Source organism: Hemicordylus capensis, chromosome 2, assembly GCF_027244095.1.
Source record: "Hemicordylus capensis ecotype Gifberg chromosome 2, rHemCap1.1.pri, whole genome shotgun sequence".
Taxonomy (NCBI): Eukaryota; Metazoa; Chordata; class Lepidosauria; order Squamata; family Cordylidae; genus Hemicordylus; species Hemicordylus capensis.
Genome location: NC_069658.1, coordinates 27,370,011 through 27,389,786, shown reverse-complemented (window position 1 = coordinate 27,389,786; position 19,776 = coordinate 27,370,011). Strand labels below are relative to the sequence as shown.

General features: G+C 44.8%; 1 protein-coding gene across 2 annotated transcripts in view; it reads left to right on the top strand.

Annotated features, from left to right (window-relative positions):
• Positions 1-19,776, top strand: part of LOC128345042 (leukemia inhibitory factor receptor-like) — a 108,691-nt gene that overhangs the window by 78,592 nt on the left and 10,323 nt on the right. For both annotated transcript variants that reach the window (XM_053296344.1, XM_053296345.1), the window contains exons 14-18: positions 9,383-9,562; positions 11,880-11,981; positions 13,604-13,771; positions 16,246-16,398; positions 17,867-17,960. In XM_053296344.1, coding sequence (XP_053152319.1) covers positions 9,383-9,562; positions 11,880-11,981; positions 13,604-13,771; positions 16,246-16,398; positions 17,867-17,960 — 697 coding nt within the window. The remainder of the gene's footprint in view (positions 1-9,382; positions 9,563-11,879; positions 11,982-13,603; positions 13,772-16,245; positions 16,399-17,866; positions 17,961-19,776) is intronic.

The following is a 19,776-nucleotide window of genomic DNA, read 5'->3' as shown; positions in this document are numbered from 1 at the left end:
AGTGAGACCCGGTTTGGGGAGCTAAGCGGGGTGAGCAGGGTGGGAGCCCTGGGCAGTCGGATTGGCCGCCCACACGATTGCCGGCTCTGTGACGAAGCCAGAGGAGGCTGGGTAGTTCAGGGCCCACACGTACCCCGGAAGCTCCATTATGCCCTGCGCGAGCGTGCAGGGCATACTAAAGAAACCCCTTGGAGCCAGGAGGCAGCTTTTCGCCTCCCCTCCGGGGGGGGTTCTACTCGTGAGTAGCCACGGCAGCGCTCGCTCTGCAAACCTGATTTAAGGGGAGGCGTACTTAGGCAGGTTAACCGCCAGGAGGCAACCGGGTTCGGCTGCGAGCCCGGTGGCTCCCACAATCATCCGAAATTGGGCTAGGCTCCCCTAGCCGAATTTCAGATGACCGTGGTAATAGCCTTCATGTGAGGTGAGTCACATGAGCAGTGTGAGGCACTGAAAGGAGGTCTGTAGGGAGAGCAGGCTTAGCCCGTTCTCCCCACAGACAATCAAGCCTGCAGCCCTGGGTGGCCAGATTGACCGCCCACATTCATTCATTCATTCGATTTCTATACCACCCTTCCAAAAATGGCTCAGGGTGGTTTACACAGAGAAATAACAAACAAATAAAAAGGAACCCTGTCCCCAAAGGGCTCACAATCTAAAAAGAAACATAAGATAGACACCAGCAACATGTCACTGGAGGTACTATGTTGAGGGTGGATAGGATACTCTCCTCTTGCTAAATAAAGAGAATCACCAGATTAAACATGGCTCTTTGCCAAGTTAGCAGCACATGACTACCGGCTCCATCACGGAGCCGGTGGGGGCTGTGGGGATCGGGGGCTGTGCAGCCCCTAGAAGTTCCAGGATGCCCCTGAGCCCGGGAGGCTACTCATGTGTCACTGTAATTTTGGGCTGTGCCCTAAGTTGTAGCAGAGAGTCCAACACACAAGAATCCGTAATTATGGAAGACAGTTTTATTACTACGAAGGAGAGCTGACGAAGACAACACAGGCCAGCCACATAAGGCCTCCAGAGATGCTAAAGCCTGCCTCTCCCCAAAGGCAAGCTCCTTAAGTATCTTTCATGATCTACAGGTGTGCTAGAAGAGCACCTCCCAACAATTCCATTTAAAGTAAAACATACATCACATCTCCCTTCTCACAAAAATAAAAGAAATAAAACAAAATACTATTAAAATCATGAATACAAATGTATACACATTAAAAGAAAGACACAAAAAATAAAACAATTATCCAGGTATATATCTTTCTGGCGAGAAGACACACCTGCCATATGATGTTATGTACCTAGGACTCCTTTCCTCAGATTGAACAACTCATGTCTCATCTACTACATCATTTTTTGACTTGTCCTCTTCCATATTCCGATTAGATGTATTTGACAACTGATCATGCTGCGTAACTATAGGCATGCTCTGTACGATATCCTCCCTCATATCATTTTCTTCTTCATTCCTCCTGCGATACCTTAACTTCTGCCTATTTCGCCAATAACTACGTCCCTCGGATGTCATCACCCGATAAGTACGGGGTTGATCACCATTCTTTGTTACCACCGCAGGAAACCACCCTTCTTTGTTCTCTACCCGTACTTCATCTCCTTCTTGCAGGGGCTTAAGAGACTTTGCAGTTCGATCATAAAAGTAATTTTGCCTCTTCTGAACTCTCTGTAAACCTTTATAGATCCCAGAAGGTATCTTCGGGCATAATCAGTAGTCACCGGGAGTTTACTTCTCAACATTCTACCCATCAGCATCTGGGCTGGTGAATACTCCATGCCCGTGACTCCATCCATGCCCATGCATGAATACTCCATGCCCATGCCCGTGATATTCTAGCAATGCCATATATAAATCTACCTGGGCATCTTCTGCCTTTCTAATGAGTTGCTTTATAGAGCGAATTGCTCTCTCTGCCATCCCATTGGACTGGGGATATCCTGGACTACTGAAACACTGTTCAAAACCCCATTCCTGAGCAAATTGCCTAAACTCACGACCAGCAAATGGCATATTGTCACTCACAATTCTCCTTGGAATCCCATGGCGAGCAAACACCGCTTTCAGTCTAGTAATCACCGCTCCTGCAGTCTTATCTGGAAAATTGAACACCTCTGGATACTTTGAATAATAGTCCACCGCCAAAAGAAATGGCAAGGAACCATATTCAAAAATATCTATACCAACTTTTCCCCATGGTAATTCAGGAATCTCATGTGGTATAAGTGGCTCTTTTTGGTTTCCGGATGCATAATGCGCACATATTGAACAGTTTCCCACCGTTGTTTCAATATCATTGCCCATCCCAGGCCAATACATTATTTCTTTTGCCCTAGCTCTAGTCCTTTGGTCACCTTGATGTGACTCATGCAACTGAAGGAGAATTTCTCACCTCTTGGACAATGGAATAACTACCCTTTCATCTACATAAATAATACCATCCTCATAGCGCATCAAGTCCTTCATAGGCCAAAATGGCTTTGCAAGGAGAGGTACATCTTTCATATATTGTGGCCACCCTTGTCTTATAAGAGCCACTACTGTCTGGAGCTGACTTTCATGACTTGTTGCCTCCTGTATAGCAGATACTCCTTCTGAATGCATAGCTACCGCACTCGGCTTGTGTATAACTCTCTCCCCCTCTACCTGTTCTTCATCATTCTTAGGTGGATCTACTGCAGCCCTTGACAACGTATCTGCAAGATACATCTGTCTACCCGGGGTATATACTATATCAAGCTGGTATCTTTGAAGCTGTAATAACATACGCTGCAAACGAGCAGGAGCACTTCCAATCGATTTTTTAAATATTACCTCCAGTGGCTTATGATCAGTCTGGACTAAAACAACTTTACCAAATACATATTGATGAAATTTTCTCACAGCATATAACACAGACAGCAATTCTTTCTCTATTTGTGCATAATTCTGTTCTGATAAACTAAGAGATCTAGAAGCATAAGTCACTGGTTTGCCTTCTTGAAGCAAACATGCTCCCAGACCATCTTTTGACACATCTGCCTGCACAACTACTGATTTTTTGACATCAAAATATTGAAGTAAAGGTGCCTGACACAACTGCTGTTTAACTGCTTCAAAAGCCTTCTGATGTTCTGGCATCCACTGAAATAACACATTCTTTTTCAACAAATTTCTCAGAGGGGCAGTCAATTCCGCCTCCCTAGGAATATATTTTGACAAATATTGGACAGATCCTAGAAACCTAAGGACGCCTTGTCTATCACATGGGGGGTGACATCTCACGAATAGCCTTCACTTTCTCTTTGTCTACTTTAACCCCCTGAGCTGTTACTTTATGCCCCATATACTTCACTGAATCAACTTTAAACTGGATCTTCTCCTTATTAAATTTAATGTTCTTTGCCCTTGCTGTCTCCATTACCTGATGCAAAATCTGATCGTGCTCCTCAGAGGTTCTAGCTGCTATGATCATGTCATCAGCAATCAAATATACTCCTTTTATATGTCCGAAAGTCTCTTCATTTTTTTGTTGAAACACATCACTGGAAGATTTAAGTCCAAATGGCAAGCGATTAAAACAATATCTTCCCCATGGTGTATTAAATGTACACAAATATGATGAGGGTTCATCTAATTTCACCTCCCAATAACCATCCTTTTCATCCACAATTGTAAAAAAAATCATTCCAGCTAACCAACCCAATACATCATCTATCGTCGGAATTGTATAATGCTGCCTGCGAATTGCCTTATTGAAATCACATGGGTCAAGACATATACACAACTTCCCATTTTTCTTTTCTGTGATAACTAGGCTATTTGCCCAGTCTGTAGGTCCCACAACTTTAGTTATCACCCCTGCATTTTCCATTTGTTCTAGAGTCTCTTTTAACCTGTCTTGTATTACAAATGGTACCTTCCTACAGCCATGTATCACTGGGGGAATTGTTGTATCAACATGTATATGATAAGGACCTTCAAATTCACCAAGACCTTCAAAAACATCAGAACACAATGTAAACAACTGTTCACATGATACAAATTCAACTGATCTTATAACATCAACACGACCAAATCCAGAGTCTCACAAGCCTCCCTACTTAGCAATGGAAGGGTTGATATATCAGTCACATAAAACAATAATTTTACTTCTCTCTTTCCCGTATACGCTGGAACAACAATAGTGCCCAGCGGCTTTATCTGTACTCCCCATAGGCTACAAGAGTTGTTTCACTTTTGGTTAATACCTTCTGACCTGGTAACTCATTAAGTATTTTAAATGGCAACACATTTGCTTCAGCTCCTGTATCCAGCTTAAACTTTACTATAAGCCCTCTTAAATTCACATCTGCATACCATCCTGGGGCTCGACAGTCATCAGATTCCATTATATTCTGAGACAACTCTCCTATAAACAGACTATGCAACTCTAAATTATGCACTTGATGTTTTTGTTGTCCTCTATTATAACTCATTGACATTAAGACACACATGTTAACAAAATGGTTTTTCTTTCCACACTTGTAACAAGTCTTTCCAAAAGCTGGACACCTTTGAGGCTTATGAATTATGCCACACTGAGAGCATTCTTTATTCCTTGCACCATCATGTCTGTATCCAGAAGGTGACTTCTTATGTCCAAGTGTCTGAACGGGCTTTTCTTCATAATCCTTCTTTGCCATAGACATTTCATATAGTTGCTTGGAGCAGTCTGCCATGGTTTGCAGCTGGGTCACTGTTACTTCAGCTACTTGGCATATTTGCACTGCTTTCTCAAGAGTCAGGTCCGGTCATCTCAAAAGTCTCTCCTTTAACTTCTCTGTTGCAGTAAAAACAATCTTGTCTCTAATCAACTCCTTGCATGCAGAGCCAAATTCACAACTGTTTGCCTTTAATTTCAGTTCAGTCACAAATTGATCTACAGTATTTCCATGTTTCCAGGGATAGTTCCAAAATGAATAACATTCAAATATAACATTCTTTCTGGGAGTACAATATATTCTAGACTGTTCCAGCACCTCCTCCACATCATCTGGCTCACTGCCAGAAAAAACAAGCGTATTATAAATCAATACTGCTTCCTCTCCTACACAATTCAGGAGAATAGCTATCTGTCGCTCACTTGCTACTTTATCAAGTCCAGCTGCCATCAGATACCAACTGAAAGACTGATCCCATCGCTTTCAGTTCTCAGCCAAATTACCTTGTAGGATTTGGCTAATAAGGTGGTTGCGGGGGTCGAAATAAATCCCACTTCTGACACCATGTAATGTTGGACTGTGCCCTAAGTTGTAACAGAGAGTCCAACACAGGCCAGCTACATAAGGCCTCCAGAGATGCTAAAGCCTGCCTCTCCCCAAAGGCAAGCTCCTTAAGTATCTTTCATGATCTACAGGTGTGCTAGAAGAGCACACCTCCCAACAACTCCATTTAAAGTAAAACATACATCACAGTCACCACGCACCGCAGCAACACATGAGCAAAAAGAGAAGATTAACGGAGTGCTCGCTCTGTTAACCTTTCTTAGGGGAGGGGTATTTAGGGTGGTCAGCTGCTGGGAGCCGCTCGGCTCCCGTTGCAGCACACAATCACCCAAAAGCAGGCTAGGCTCCCTTAGCCCGCTTTTGGGTGATTGTGAGAATCGCCTCATAGCCTGATCTTCAATCCAGTTGATTCAGGCTCATCCACAACACAGATCTAGAAAAGCTGAATTTAAGCTTCTCTGCCCCATTGACTTTTTAATAGAAGTAAATCCGATTATTTGCAGGTACTCTGGCAAGTGGCGATTAAATTGGTGTACTCAGTATCTTGTGAAAATACTGTTGAGTATGATGTAGCCGTTTTACAAGTTTGGTTCCCTGTGGCCACAATCATGAAGCTGCCCCGTGCTGAAAAAGAAAGATTCAGTTATAATCACAGCAACCCTGTGCTTGATTGGTCTCTGAAGGTTAGAGTGTTGGATGCAACACTAACTAGCATTACTGCCACCTGAAAAGATAGTGAGCCCATTCTCATCTCCATGTGGGGGTGGGCTGGAGGGGAGGCATGCTCCTGCCTCATGTCTCCTGATGAACCGGACCCCTGGTTGGGGTAGGTTAACTTACCCAACGCCCAGACCATTGGGCTGCTACACATTCCAGGAGGGAAGAAAACCTGATCTGGGTCCTCCACTACCCCACAGTGCATCATGAGAGCAGCAGAGAGACAGCCCTCAGTCTTACAGCAGCTCAGCTCTGCCTGGCCTTGCAAGCCCAGCACTCTATGACAAACATGGCTGCTGGCAGCCAGAGCTGTATTTATTGCAGATTGCACACACAGACAACAACAGAAGAAGGTAGGATGGACTTGGTTGCCCTCCTAACTCACTCTTAACCTGGGTAGCGAATCTGGGCTACCCAATTTCTTCTTGGCTGGGTCGGGAGGGCTCCCGGTTTCCCAGATGACCACGGATCCCTGGTGTAACCCTCTGCCAGCCAGGGATTTCTGGTTACGTAACAGCTCCATTGGCTGATATCCTGATTAACGCTCCACGTGTGCAAGGGTGTTGCACTTGTTCAAGGCTGTTGTGCCTGCTACTTGCCCATAGTCTGGAGCTTACATTCCAGGGCAGTGTTGCACTATCATAAGTGTGCTTGCACTTGCACAACAAGGTGTACAACCTGTGGCACTCTTCATATGTTTTGCAGGGAGCTTTTGCACAGTTGCACAAGAGTGCAACTCCAAACATCTCTGTAGCATAACACAGCTATGCAGTCTTCTGGCACTAATGGAGTTTTGTCCCTTGCCCACATGTCGTGTTGATCAGGATGACAGCCAATGCATTCACTGGTGAAGCAAAAGAAAGCTTATTATTTTATTCTAAACATTGAGACCCCATCTTTCTTGCCAAAACTGCTTCAAGCCAAATATAAAACATCATCTTAATTTTGAGACTCTGAGGGTATTCTCACGATCAATGGAAAGCGGGTTAAGGGAGCTTAGCCTGCTCCCCACGGATTGTGGGAACCACTGGGCTCACAGGTGAGCCTGGTTTCCCCAAAGTGGGTCACCCGCTTAACTCTCCCTCCCCTTAGCCCAGGTTAGTGGAGTGAGCACTCTGCTAACCCTGGCTTTTTGGTCATGCATTGCCATGGTGCGCCTCTGCGCCACAGCAACACATGAGGAGACCCCCGGCCAGGAGGCTGCAAGCAGCTTCCCAGGTTTGGGGATGTCTCCAGCATGCCCCGCACACTTGCGTGGGGCATCCTGGAACTTCCAGGGCCATGCAGCCCGCAAATCCCCAGAGCCCCCACCAGGGGCTTCTGCTTGTCAGCGGGGAGAGTGGGCTAAGCCCGCTCTCCCCACTAACCCGGTAACGGCGAGTCTCACTGATCGTGAGACTCACCTCTATGTTTTATATTTGACTTTAAGCAGCTGTGGCAATAAAATAAAATAGTAAAATATAAAAATAAAGAATAAAATGCAGAATAAAATACAAAACCAGGAAAAAAGCAAAAGTCCAGCCCCCAAACTACCACTCAAAACAGCTGAAATCACCTACTGTTGTTTAAAATATATATTTATACTGCCTTTTAGGGTCATATACTGCCTTTTAGGCAGTATAAAAAGCCTATAAAAGTTCTGTAAGGAGATAACAATATAAAATAATTCAAAGTACATCATAAAAGCAAAAACAAATTTGAAACAAGATTTAGAAGCACAAGCGTGGGAGCCAGAACTCTGTAATCAAGTAATGGAGCACCTGTGTTGAATGCAGAATTTTCCTTGTTCAAATCTCAGCATCTCCAGGTAGGGCTGGGAAAGACCCCTGTCTGAAACTCTGGAGAGCTGCTGCCAGTCAGTGTAGACAGTTCTGAGCTAGATGGACCAAGGGTCTGACTCCGTATAAGGCAGCTTCATTTGTTCATAACTAACTCATTAGATATCAGAAAAGAGCATAATTGATATAAATGAATTCTGTCAATCTCTGCAGATAATCAGAGAGTTCCAAAGACTCGTTACAAAAGTGCCTGAATGCCAACAGGGAACGGATAGGATAAATTGCAACAGAAAGAGAGATCCATAGCTTTGGTACCGTTGCCAAGAAGCGCCCCCCCCCCCCCCCCCCCCGCGCACCTTAAGATGAGGTCATAAAGCAGTTGTGGAAGGAACCCCCTTTGTGGTGTTTAGATCTGATTGCTTCTGTTCAGGTTTCATTTTCTCTCATTGCTTCTAAAGCAGACATTGCTGTGATTCTTTTGTGTACAATCTTTTTGTAAGCCTCTTCTTTGAACAAGCTGGAAAAGTCAGGTATACATGATTCAATGAGGCCATTCACAGAGGTCATTCACACAATCGAAAACTGTGTTCTACCTGGGTTTGGGAACTGTGTGTACTCCCAGTTTTTGATTGTGTGGAAGCAAGGTTAGAGGAAAACCTGGGTAGCTTTTCCTCCTACCTTGCTTCCACACCATCACTTCTACCCAGGTTTTCCTCTAACCTTGCTTCCACACAATCAAAAATACATACAGTTCTCAAACCCAGGTAGAACACAGTTTTGGATTGTGTGAATGACCACACACAATCAAAAATTGTGTTCTGCCCGGTTTTAGGAGATGTGTGTGATCCCAGTTTTTGGTTGTGTAGAAGCAAGGAGCCGGGTCTCACGATCAGTGTGACCTGGTTTGGTGGGCTGAGCAGGGAGAGCGGGCTAAGCCTGTTCTCCCTGCAGATGATCAGGGAGGGAGCCCTGGGTGGCCGGATCGGCCACCAACATGATTGCCGGCTCCATGACTGAGCCAGCGGGGACTGGGGGGACCGGAGACCGATCGGCCCCTGGAAGCTCCAGCGTGCCCTGTGCAGGTGCGCAGGGCATGCTGGCGAGACCCCTGGAGCTGAGAGGTGGCTTTTCGCCTCCCCTCCGGGGATTTCCTCATGAGGAGTTGCGGCACGGAGCTGCGGCATGGCAACCCACGATGAAAAAAAACGAGTGCTCCGCAAACCAGGTTTTAGGGGAGGGGTACTTGAGCAGGTTACCTGCTCTAGAATCACCGGGCTCGCAGCTGAGCCTGGTGGTTCACATGATTGCAGAAAATTGGGCTAGCAGGGGCTAGCCCGGTTTTCTGCAATTGTGTGAATAGCCTCAAGGTCGGAAGAACACTTGGGTAGAAGTGACTGTGTGGAAGCAAGGTTGGAGGGAAACCTGGGTAGTTTTCCCTCCTGCCTTCCACACAACCAAAAACTGAGAGCACACATAGCTCCCAAACCCAGGTAGAACACAGGTTTTGGTTGTGTGAATGGCCTTATTGAATCATGTATTTGACTTGCGTTTTTGATCGTGTGAATGACCTCAGTATTTTAATACCCTTTTAGACGAATCTTTTGACATTATCTATGATGTTGCAGATGATGCCACAACAGAGAATGGGATTGCAACAGGAAATGGAATTTATCTCACTTGGAATCCTGACTCCAATGTGACCTGTGGCTACACAGTGAGGTGGTGCCATTCCTTTGGGTCTGAGCCCTGTGCTGTCAACTGGGAAAACTTTCCTTCAAATGTGACGAGTGCTGTGATCAAATCTGGTAAGGGAAAGATGTTTCAATGGTAGAGCGCATGCAGATTGATTAATTATTATTTGGTTTACTTACCATCCTGAGCCATTTTTGGGAAGGCGGCATATAAATTAAATACATACATACAGGTGAAACTCGGAAAATTAGAATATTGTGCAAAAGTCCATTAATTTCAGTAATGCAAATTAAAAGGTGAAACTGATATATGAGACAGACGCATTACATGCAAAGCGAGATAAGTCAAACCTTAATTTGTTATAATTGTGATGATCATGGCGTACAGCTCATGAAAACCCCAAATCCACAATCCCAGAAAATTAGAATATTACATGGAACCAAGAAGACAAGGATTGTAGAATAGAACAATATCGGACCTCTGAAAGGTATACAGTGTACTGTGCTTGATTGGCCAGCAAACTCGCCTGACCTGACCCCATAGAGAATCTATGGGGCATTGCCAAGAGAAGGATGAGAGACATGAGACCAAACAATGCAGAAGAGCTGAGGGCCGCTAATGAAGCATCCTGGTCTTCCATAATACCTCATCAGTGCCACAGGCTGATAGCATCCATGCCACGCCGCATTGAGGCAGTAATTGCTGCAAAAGGGGCCCAAACCAAGTACTGAATACATATGCATGCTTATACTTTTCAGAGGTCCGATATTGTTCTGTTCTACAATCCTTGTCTTCTTGGTTCCATGTAATATTCTAATTTTCTGAGATTGTGGATTTGGGGTTTTCATGAGCTGTACGCCATGATCATCACAATTATAACAAATTAAGGCTTGACTTATCTCGCTTTGCATGTAATGCGTCTGTCTCATATATCAGTTTCACCTTTTAATTTGCATTACTGAAATTAATGGACTTTTGCACAATATTCTAATTTTTCGAGTTTCACCTGTACGTACATACATACATACATACTGCAAAAGTTTCAAGGCAGTTAGCAAACGAGCAAAAACAGCCAAAAAATTAAAACAAAGACCAGACCATGTAATTTTTGTAAAATTCATGTACGATGAATACAGAATTCATGTAAATACCAGTTAAAACAAAGAAACAGTAAGCATTTAACCCAAAGCCTGGCTGAAGAGGTGTATCTTTAGTAGTTTTCTAAAAGCCATTAGGGATTGCGCAGCTCTAATTTCAACAAGAAGTGTGTTCCACAGCCCTGAGGCAACCATAGAGAAGGCTTGTCTCTGAGTCACCACCTAACAAACTGGTAGCATCTGCTTTGATGATCTTAATAGGTGGTGGCGTTCATAATGAAGAAGGCATACTCTCAAATATCTTGGGCCCAAGTTGTTAAGGGCTTTATAGGCAATAACCAGCCCTTTGTATTTTGCCTGGAAACAGAAGCTGGAATGGGAGACTAGAAGTGTGAGCACTGTAAGATATTCTCCTCAGGGGATGGAGCCACTCTGGGAAGAGCAGAAGGTTTCAAGTTCCCTTCCTGGCATTGCCAAGATAGGGCTGAGAGAGATTCCTGCCTACAACCTTGGAGAAGCCGCTGCTAGTCTGTGAAGACAATACTGAGCTAGATAGACCAAGGGTCTGACTCAGTATATGGCAGCTTTCTATGTTCCTGTGACTGCAATGAAACAAATAAATGCTCCAGAGCAAATAGAATGTTCCGGAGGGCAGGAGCCAGTTGAAAAAGGAGGGAGAAGAGAGGTTGGCAGCAGTTAGAAGATTGAGAGTTGCTTGGAGGAGGAGGAGGGAGGAGGAGGAGGAGATCTATAAGGGAAAGGAAAGGAGGAGGCTGAAGAAATGTTAGAAAGCCGGGTATCTTTCTTCCTGTCTAATACTGAGGACATCTGGGCCCAATCATAAAGTCTCTTAATGTGTGCGCCTTCAAAAGAGAGAAGAGTAATCATATCACCATTTGTGTTTATAAACAATAGCATGCTTATAATTTTGATTTACATTTCCTTACTATTTTCCATTTGTTCTGGTTACTTCCCTCTTTATTATTGCCTTGTATGTTTTCTTTTAATATAACTTGATTAGTACATGTATTTATTTATGTTATTGTTTGTATTCAGATTTATTTATTTATTATTTATTTATTATTAAAACTTTTATACCGCCCTTCCAAAAGGCTCAGGGCGGTTTACATTAAAACAATTAGATTGATTTTGAATTATATTATTTTCCAATTATATAGTGACCAGGAAAACTATAAATGGGCAGGGCCCAGAAGAATTATTTCTCTCCCCCCACCCCACCGCCAATGAATAAAGAACTTGGAACCCCCTTAATTAGGACTAATTTCCCTAAGAAGGGCTACATAAATTATTTAATTATTATTCTGTCCCACAGCTCACTTTCAAGCGGGGGTCCGATACTATTTCTCTGTCTATGGCTGCAAAACCAATGGATTTCAGCTCCTGAAACATGTAAATGGCTATACAAAAGAATTGGGTAAGTGCATTTTTTTTCTTTCGATGAAAGATATTCAGCTGTGAGGGAAGGATATAAGCTACTGTGCTCAGAGTTTATTAAGCAAAAGCCAGAATGTAAAAGAGCGGACTGATTTATATGAGATGCATTATTTTATTTATTTTTATTTATTTATTCAATTTATATATCAACCTTCTTAAAGTGGCTCAGGGCAGTTTACATTCAAATCAAAATAAAAGAATTAAAACATAAAACATTATGTTTTTATTAAAACTTAATAAAAGAATTAAAATAATAATTAAAAACATTTAAACCAGATTAAAACTCATTAAAAATAAAATTACCCTTTCACTTCCTGTGGAGTGTGTTCACACAACCTGGTAGCCTACATCAGGCTTCCCCAACGTGCGGCCCTCCAGATGTTGCCGAACTACAATTCCCATCACCCCCAGCTACAACTTATTGTGGCTAGGGATGCTGGGAATTGTAGTTCAGCAACATCTAGAGGGCCGCAGGTTGGGGAAGCCTGGCCTACATCATTGGTCTTCAACTGATAGATCTTGACCTCCCAACAGAACAGAAACAAAAGCAGATAGAGATTGGAGACTGGGAGCGTGAATGACTTGTGTCATTTTGGCTTGTTCAAGGCTTAATGTGAAGCAGAGGGGGGTGCTTTGATGTCCATTCTGCCCACACATAGATTGGAAGCCACCCAGAAAGATAGTGAGACATACGGGAAAAGAGAATGAGAGAGGAGGAGGACAGGCCTAGATAGGTGCGGTCCAGGTAGAACTCTTGAAAGTTCTCAAGGGAGAACTTGTGGGTTGAAATTAGAGTGAGTGAAATTTTTGCAGTGGAGGGGAAATTCTTCAAAATACTGGGGAGGGAATTTACTAGGTTGTAGGTACAGCAGAAGCCACCTACTGGCGCAGCAGGGAAATGACTTCACTAGCAAGCCAGAGGTTTCCGGTTCGAAGCCCCGCTGGTATGTTTCCCAGACTATGGGAAACACCTATATCGGGCAGCAGAGATATAGGAAAGATGCTAGAAGGCATCATCTCATACTGCGCAAGAGGAGGCAATATCCTCCTGCATTCTTCCAAAGAAAACCACAGGGCTCTGTGGTCACCAGGAGTTGACAGCAACTCAATGGCACACTTTACTTTAGATACAGCAGAACAGGGGTTTTTGTTCTTCAGTTTATTTTACTCTTGCAACCAGCTGGTGGCAGCAGCTCTTTTCAGCAGCCACATTTCTGATAGCTGCCATTTCCCCCCAGAATGCCTCAGAATGGTGCTACAGCTCTGACATTCTGGAAGATAAGATGGCAACTGTTGGGAAGGCTGTTGCTGAGAGGAATGCAGCAAGTGCCCCCCACCCTGAAAAACAGTGATGATCACTGGGATAGACTCTCCAACTGAAGATGCCCAATGGAAGATGTTTTCTGTAGCATCATAGAGGGAGTATCTTCCATTGAGCGTCTTCAACTGGAGAGTCTGTTACATGACGTATGAAAGAAAACTGGAATATCATAAGTCTTTGGGTTAAATAAACCTAAAACACCCGATTGTATACAGCTAATTGTTTTATTGTTGTTGTTATTTAAATCAAAACATTCTGTTTTTCTTTTGCCTCCTACCCAGAACCAAGAGCCAAACCAGTTTTCGACATGGTGGAAACCACGTCAGACTCCATCTTGATAAAATGGAAGGACATTCCTATTGAAAGCATGCATGGCTTTTTAAAGGGCTATTTGCTTCGCTTTGCCAAAGAAGGGGAAGATGCCAACAAGCTAAAATCGTTTGATTTAGGTAAATTTTAACTTGTGACAATTGATCAATACAGGAGACCCTTGTTTCCCACAGGTTCTTCTTTTGTGGATTCACCTGTTCGTTGGGCGTCTGCCTGCATACCAATTCAGTTACTGCGGTGTGTGTGGGGGGGGCTAGTTCTGTTTATTCATGGTTTTCTACCTCCACAGTAGCAGTAGTAGAATTCCCAGCCGCTCACGCTGCCTCTTTAAGCCTCCCAGCACACTAGCTGGGAAGCAGGAGACAAGCATTTAAATGGACACTGTCTCCGCTGCCCAGCTGGCATGCAGGGAGGGTTAAAGAGGAGTACGAGCAACTGGGTCCCATCCTTTCCATCTCTTTAAGCCTTCTGGGGCTTAGAGAGGCAGCAAGGAAGGCACTCACACCACCTCTTGAAACCTCCCTGCATGCCAGCTGGTCAGAGGGGAGAGTGGCCATTTAAATGGCTACTCCCCCTGCTTCCCATTTAGCACACAGAGAGGCTTTAAGAGGCAATGCAAGTGACTCGGATACTCTTAAGAGGCTATTCCCACGAGCAGGCAAAATTGGGCTGGGGAGCCTAGCCTGGTTTCGCCTGACCGTGAGAACCATCGGGCTCGCAGGCGAGCCCAGTGGCCTCCAGGCGGTTAACCCGCCAAACTACCCCTCCCCTTAAACCTGGTTTTTTTTGCTCGTGAATTGCCGTGGTGTGGCTCTGTGCCACAGCTACTCACAAGGAGACCCCCAACCAGGAGGCTGAAAAGCAGCCTCCCAGTTTGGGGGTCTCTCCAGCATGCCCTGTGTGCTCGTCCAAGGCATGCTGGATCTTCCAGGGGCTGCGCGGACCCCAATCCCCCCAGCCCCTGCCAGCTCCGTAACGGAGCTGGCAGTCATGTGGGCAGCCGATCTGGCCCCCCAGGGCTGCCGCCCTGCTCGTGTGCGTTCTTAGCCCGCTCTCCCCGCTAACCCCCTCATGGCTCTTCTCATTAATCGTGAGAAGAGCCTCTAAGTCAGGCTTCCCCAACCTGCGGCCCTCCAGATGTTGCTGAACTACAACTCCCAGCATACCCAGCCATAATAAATTGTGGCTAGGGATGCTGGGAGTTGTAGTTCAGCAACATCTAGAGGGCCACAGGTTGGGGAAGCCTGCTCTGTGTCCCAACCACTTGCATTGCCTGTGTGTTGAACCTAACCCCATTTTTTGTGTTAGGTTTAGCACTCAAATATTGCAGTTTTTCCATTCATGTGAATTCCCCAGAACAGAACCACCACAAAAAATGAGAGCCTCTTGTACTCATGGTATATGCTTCATAAGAAAAATCACTTTTCAAGTAAGGATGATGGTATTTACAAGCAGAGCAGAGACCGAAATCTTCATGAAGCTCCTCAGTAATGCATACATACAGTGACGGACATTCCCTGAAACTTATGAGGGTGTTGCGAGAGCTCTTTCCTTGCAAGGAGTCTGTAAACTAACTGAGGGCTTGCCTCTCAATGCAGTGCATGAGGAGGGGGAAGTGATATTCACTGCTCTCCCTTCCCTACAAAAGCCTTTTTCGCTGCCAGGAATACGTCTCTGAGAGCAGCGCAGCCCTCGTGGACAAATTCCTGGATACAAAAAGGGGTTTTGCTGGAAGGGGAAAGAAGCAAAAATAGCTTGCCATTCTCCCTCCCCGTGTACTGTGTTGCAAGGCAAGCCCTGTGCGTAGTTAGTTTGCTGGCTCCTTGCATGGACGAAGCTCTTGCTTCACCCTCATAAGGCTTAAGAGCATGCCAGCCAATCACATCAAGGCAGGGTGTGTTCTGTGGGAGCTGAAGAAACTGAAATCTATGGCAAACTGTCTGCTAAGCACTCTATACAAAATTCAGGAATAAAAGTGGTTACTACTAGTAGTAGTGGTACTACGACGATGATGAAGAACATTTATATACCGTGTTTCACCAAAACTTAAGAATGGCCCTGCTGAATCAGGCTCAAGGCCTATCTAGACCAGTATCCTGTTTCACACAATGGTCCACCAGATGCCTCTGGGAAGCCCACAAGCAGCAGGTGAGGACATGCCCTCTCTCCTGCTGTTGCTCCCCAGCAACTGGTATTTAGAGGCATCTTGCCTCTGAGGCTAGAGGTGGCCTATAGCCCTCAGACTAATAGCCATTTCCTCAGATTCCAGTTTCTCTTATCCTGGTTGCAAAGTGGAACTAAAGCATGGAACTTGAGAACTGAAGTTCTCAAAGAGGTTTACATAGTGGCTTACAAAGTGGCATCGCAATAGAATGTTGCTCCACTCGTAGCCTGAACCTCTGCTGCAAATGGTTTGCACAAAAGGGAGATCCTGTCTGCCTCCCATTTTGTTAAGCTACAAGAGTCTGAGACATTTTTATTTGTGTGCCCTTATAATGTCTCTACCAAATATCACACACTAATCTCCCTCAAGGTACTATTGTTTATTTGAACATTTGTCTAATTTTTTTTATATCTTCCTTATTAAAACCAGGCCGTCCATATTTTAACATAACTGAGCCAAATAAAAAAACATTAAAAATAACACACCTTCAAGGGAAAACCAACTACTGCCTTAAATTAAGCGCATATACTGCTGGAGGAATTGGACCTGAGGAAGAAAAGTGTGCATTGACAAAGGAGAATCGTAAGTGGTGGGACATTTTATTTGGTGCTAGTGTGTGATACAGTTAGCAATCATGGGGAAATGGCATGGGACACCACTATAGAATGGAGGATGTACTAACCTCTAAGAAATCCCTGAATAACAACTCCCAAAGGTCATCAAAATATTCAAAAATGGTGGTGGTGATTATGACTACACAATGCCATCAATGTCTATTTGCTTGTTTGTTCATATATTAATTTATGCATTTATATTAGGGGTGTACACAAATCATTCAGTGCCAAAACGGACTGGACCAGCTAGTCAGTTTGACCAAATCAGTTCGGGTACACATGGTTCGGTTCGAATTCAGTCCAAATTTGAACCGAACCATTATTTTAGGTTTGTGCACACCCCTAATTTATATCCTGCTCTTGCTCCAAGGAGCCCAGAATGGGTTACCTGTTTATGTTTCCCCACAACAATCCAGTGAGGTACATTAGACTGAGAGAGTAGTGACCGGCCCAGAGTCACCCAGTGAGTTTTCATGGCTGAAATGAATGGTGATTTGCACTTGGGTCTGCTCAGTCCTAGGCCAATGCTCTAACTAATACATGCTAGTGCACGCTATATATGTGGGACTGTGTAGCTGTCTGCTGCTGCTGTGTGGCTGCCTGCTAGCTGTCCACTGATGCCTGCCATTTGACCTGCGGGATTGTGGCCGCCACTGCTGCTCCATGGGGAGTCTGTGCAGGATTGTGGCCCAGGGTGAGTCAGCATTTCCTAGATACCACCTGCCCAGACTAGCCACCTTTACCTATAAAGCCCTGAGCAGCTTAGGCCCTGGGTATTTAAGAGAACGTCATCTTTGCCATGAACCCCATGGCCCATTGAGATCATCTGGAGAGGTTCATCTGCAGTTGACACAGGCTCATCTGGTGGCTACTCAGGGACGTGCTTTCTCCATTGCTGCCCTGAGGCTTTGAAATGCATTTCCTATTGAAATAAGAACCTCCCCGTCTCATATAATTCTTTAAAAGGCAGTTAAGACACATTTGTTCACCCAGGCTTTTAATTAGATCTACAGTTTTTAACAGTTTTAATACTGTGTTATATTTTAAATTATTTTAATGTTTTAATATTGTTTAAATTTGTATTTTGTTGTAAACCACCCAGAGAGATGAGTTTTGGTTGTTATACAAATATGTTAAATAAATAAATAGATGACTCTTAGAATTTTATAAACAAAAATAGACAGGCCCATGTCCTCATGATGGTGGGTGGGCGGCAGTACTTGCTGTCTTCTGTGCTGCTTCCTCCACCAAAGATGACTGTCTAACTCTGCCCCATAGAAGGTCCGCCACTCCAACGTCAGTTTGCATAAGACTGGAATCTTAATATTACAACTCCCTGTAGAGAGTCTGCATTTTTGTCGTAGGAGACTATGACAATGTTATTGGCTGCTTTGATTATTACTGTCTTCTCTAATTTTGTCTCTCAAATTCTTCAGCTGAACAACTGATCCTTGCAATCATAATCCCAGTGGCTATTTTTGTGGTGTTTGTTGTATTGACTAGTATTCTTTGCTACCGGAAGAGAGAGTGGTAATTATTTGCATTTTATTGCACACTTTATTTTCTTGACAACTAGAGAGAAAAAGTTGTGAGGGATGGCCAGCTGTTCTTAGTTTTGGTCTTGCGCAATGGTGTCTAATATGCTATTAAATGGGAAATAGGGAAAGGATTGGTGAAAATAGTGGATACTTTTTAAAAATAGGTGGACGTTGAGTCATATGACTTGGTCAGGAAGGCATGTGGCTAAAGGGCTGTTCACTGGTTCATCCCCTTCAAAGAGTGTGTTGTAGAGCAGGGCTATGTACGGTGATGATACTCCCCAATATCAGCATGGCTCATGGCCACACTACCCAATCTGTGTATTCAGCTTTCATAGGAACATAGGAAGCCAACTTATACCAGGTCAGATCATTGGTCCATCTAGCTCAATATTGTCTACACCAGGGGTTCCCACACTGTGGGATTTATTGTCACAATAAATTGTATCTGAGAGTGATGGGAGTTGTAGTTCAGCAAGGTCTGGAATATCACAGGTTGTGAACCCCTGGTCTACACTGACGGGTTCATCTCCTACCTGGAGATGAACCTGGGGCCTTCTGCACGCAAAGCAAATGCTTGGCTACTGAGCCACAGCCCAGTCCCTTTGTACAGCCCCACCATGACAAAAGCCTTTTTCACATGAAGTCTCAGTGGAGTGAGGTTGAGAGCATGGCCCATGGGCATGAAGCAGCTCTACCCATTCAGTATGCATTGGGCGAGGCGGGAGACCTAAGTGGGACACTCATTCTTTGCTGCCACCAGTTGTTGCGACACACAACTCATGAAGTGTGCCCAGTCTTTTCTGCAGTACATAGAAACATAGGAAGCTGCCATAGGAAGTCAGACCATTGGTCCATCTAGCTCAATATTGTCTACCCAGACTGACAGTGGCTTCTCCAAGGTTGCTGGCAGGAGTCTCTCTCAGCCCTATCTTGGAGATGCCAGGGAGGGAACCTGGAACCTTCTGCTCTTCCCAGAGTGGCTCTATCCCCTTAGGGGAATATCTTCCAGTGCTCACACATCAAGTCTCCCATTCATATGCAACCAGGGCAGACCCTCCTTAGCACAAGACCAGTACTGCAAGGTGTGTCTCATGCACTGCGTGCTGTTTCATCACACCCCAAGCAACCACTTGGAGCGCTTCTGCCATCCTCAAGAAAGCAAATTGCCCCACTTGATGTGGACTAGATCTCTTTCAAAGTACCAGCTTCAGTCTGGGGCAGCATCTTTTGAGAGGGACATTGTCAACCCAGGGTGGTGGTGAGGGTCACTTTTCACTAAGCACTGCGAGACATATAGTGGCTGGTGAGCGCCGTGCTGGTGGGCAGGGGCAGCTGGCAAGAGATGCCTTCAAAAATAAACAGGGGCTTACCAACATTAAGGCAGCACCTGCAAGCTGCCTCAAGCAGTGCTACTGGCAAGACAGATACCGGAAGGCAACATATACACATTTTCCCTCAGTTATGAAAAGTGTACACACACACACACACTTTATTTTTTAATATTCTAACAGGAGACACCTGCAAAAGCACCTCCGAAGCTCACCATTTATCACCTTCACTGGTTTTATTCATTGAGGCTCTTCTCACGATCGGTGAGAAGAGCCTGGGGAGGGTTAGCAGGGAGAGCAGGCTTAGCCCGCTCTCCCCACAAATGAGCAGGCAGTCTGCTCCGAGCGGCTGAAGCAGCCTCCCACACAACTGCCGGCCTCATTACGGAGCCGGCAGGGGCTGGGAGGATCGGGGGCTTGCACGGGGCATGCTGGAAAGACCCCCAAGCCAGGAGGCTGCTTTATAGCCTTCTGGTC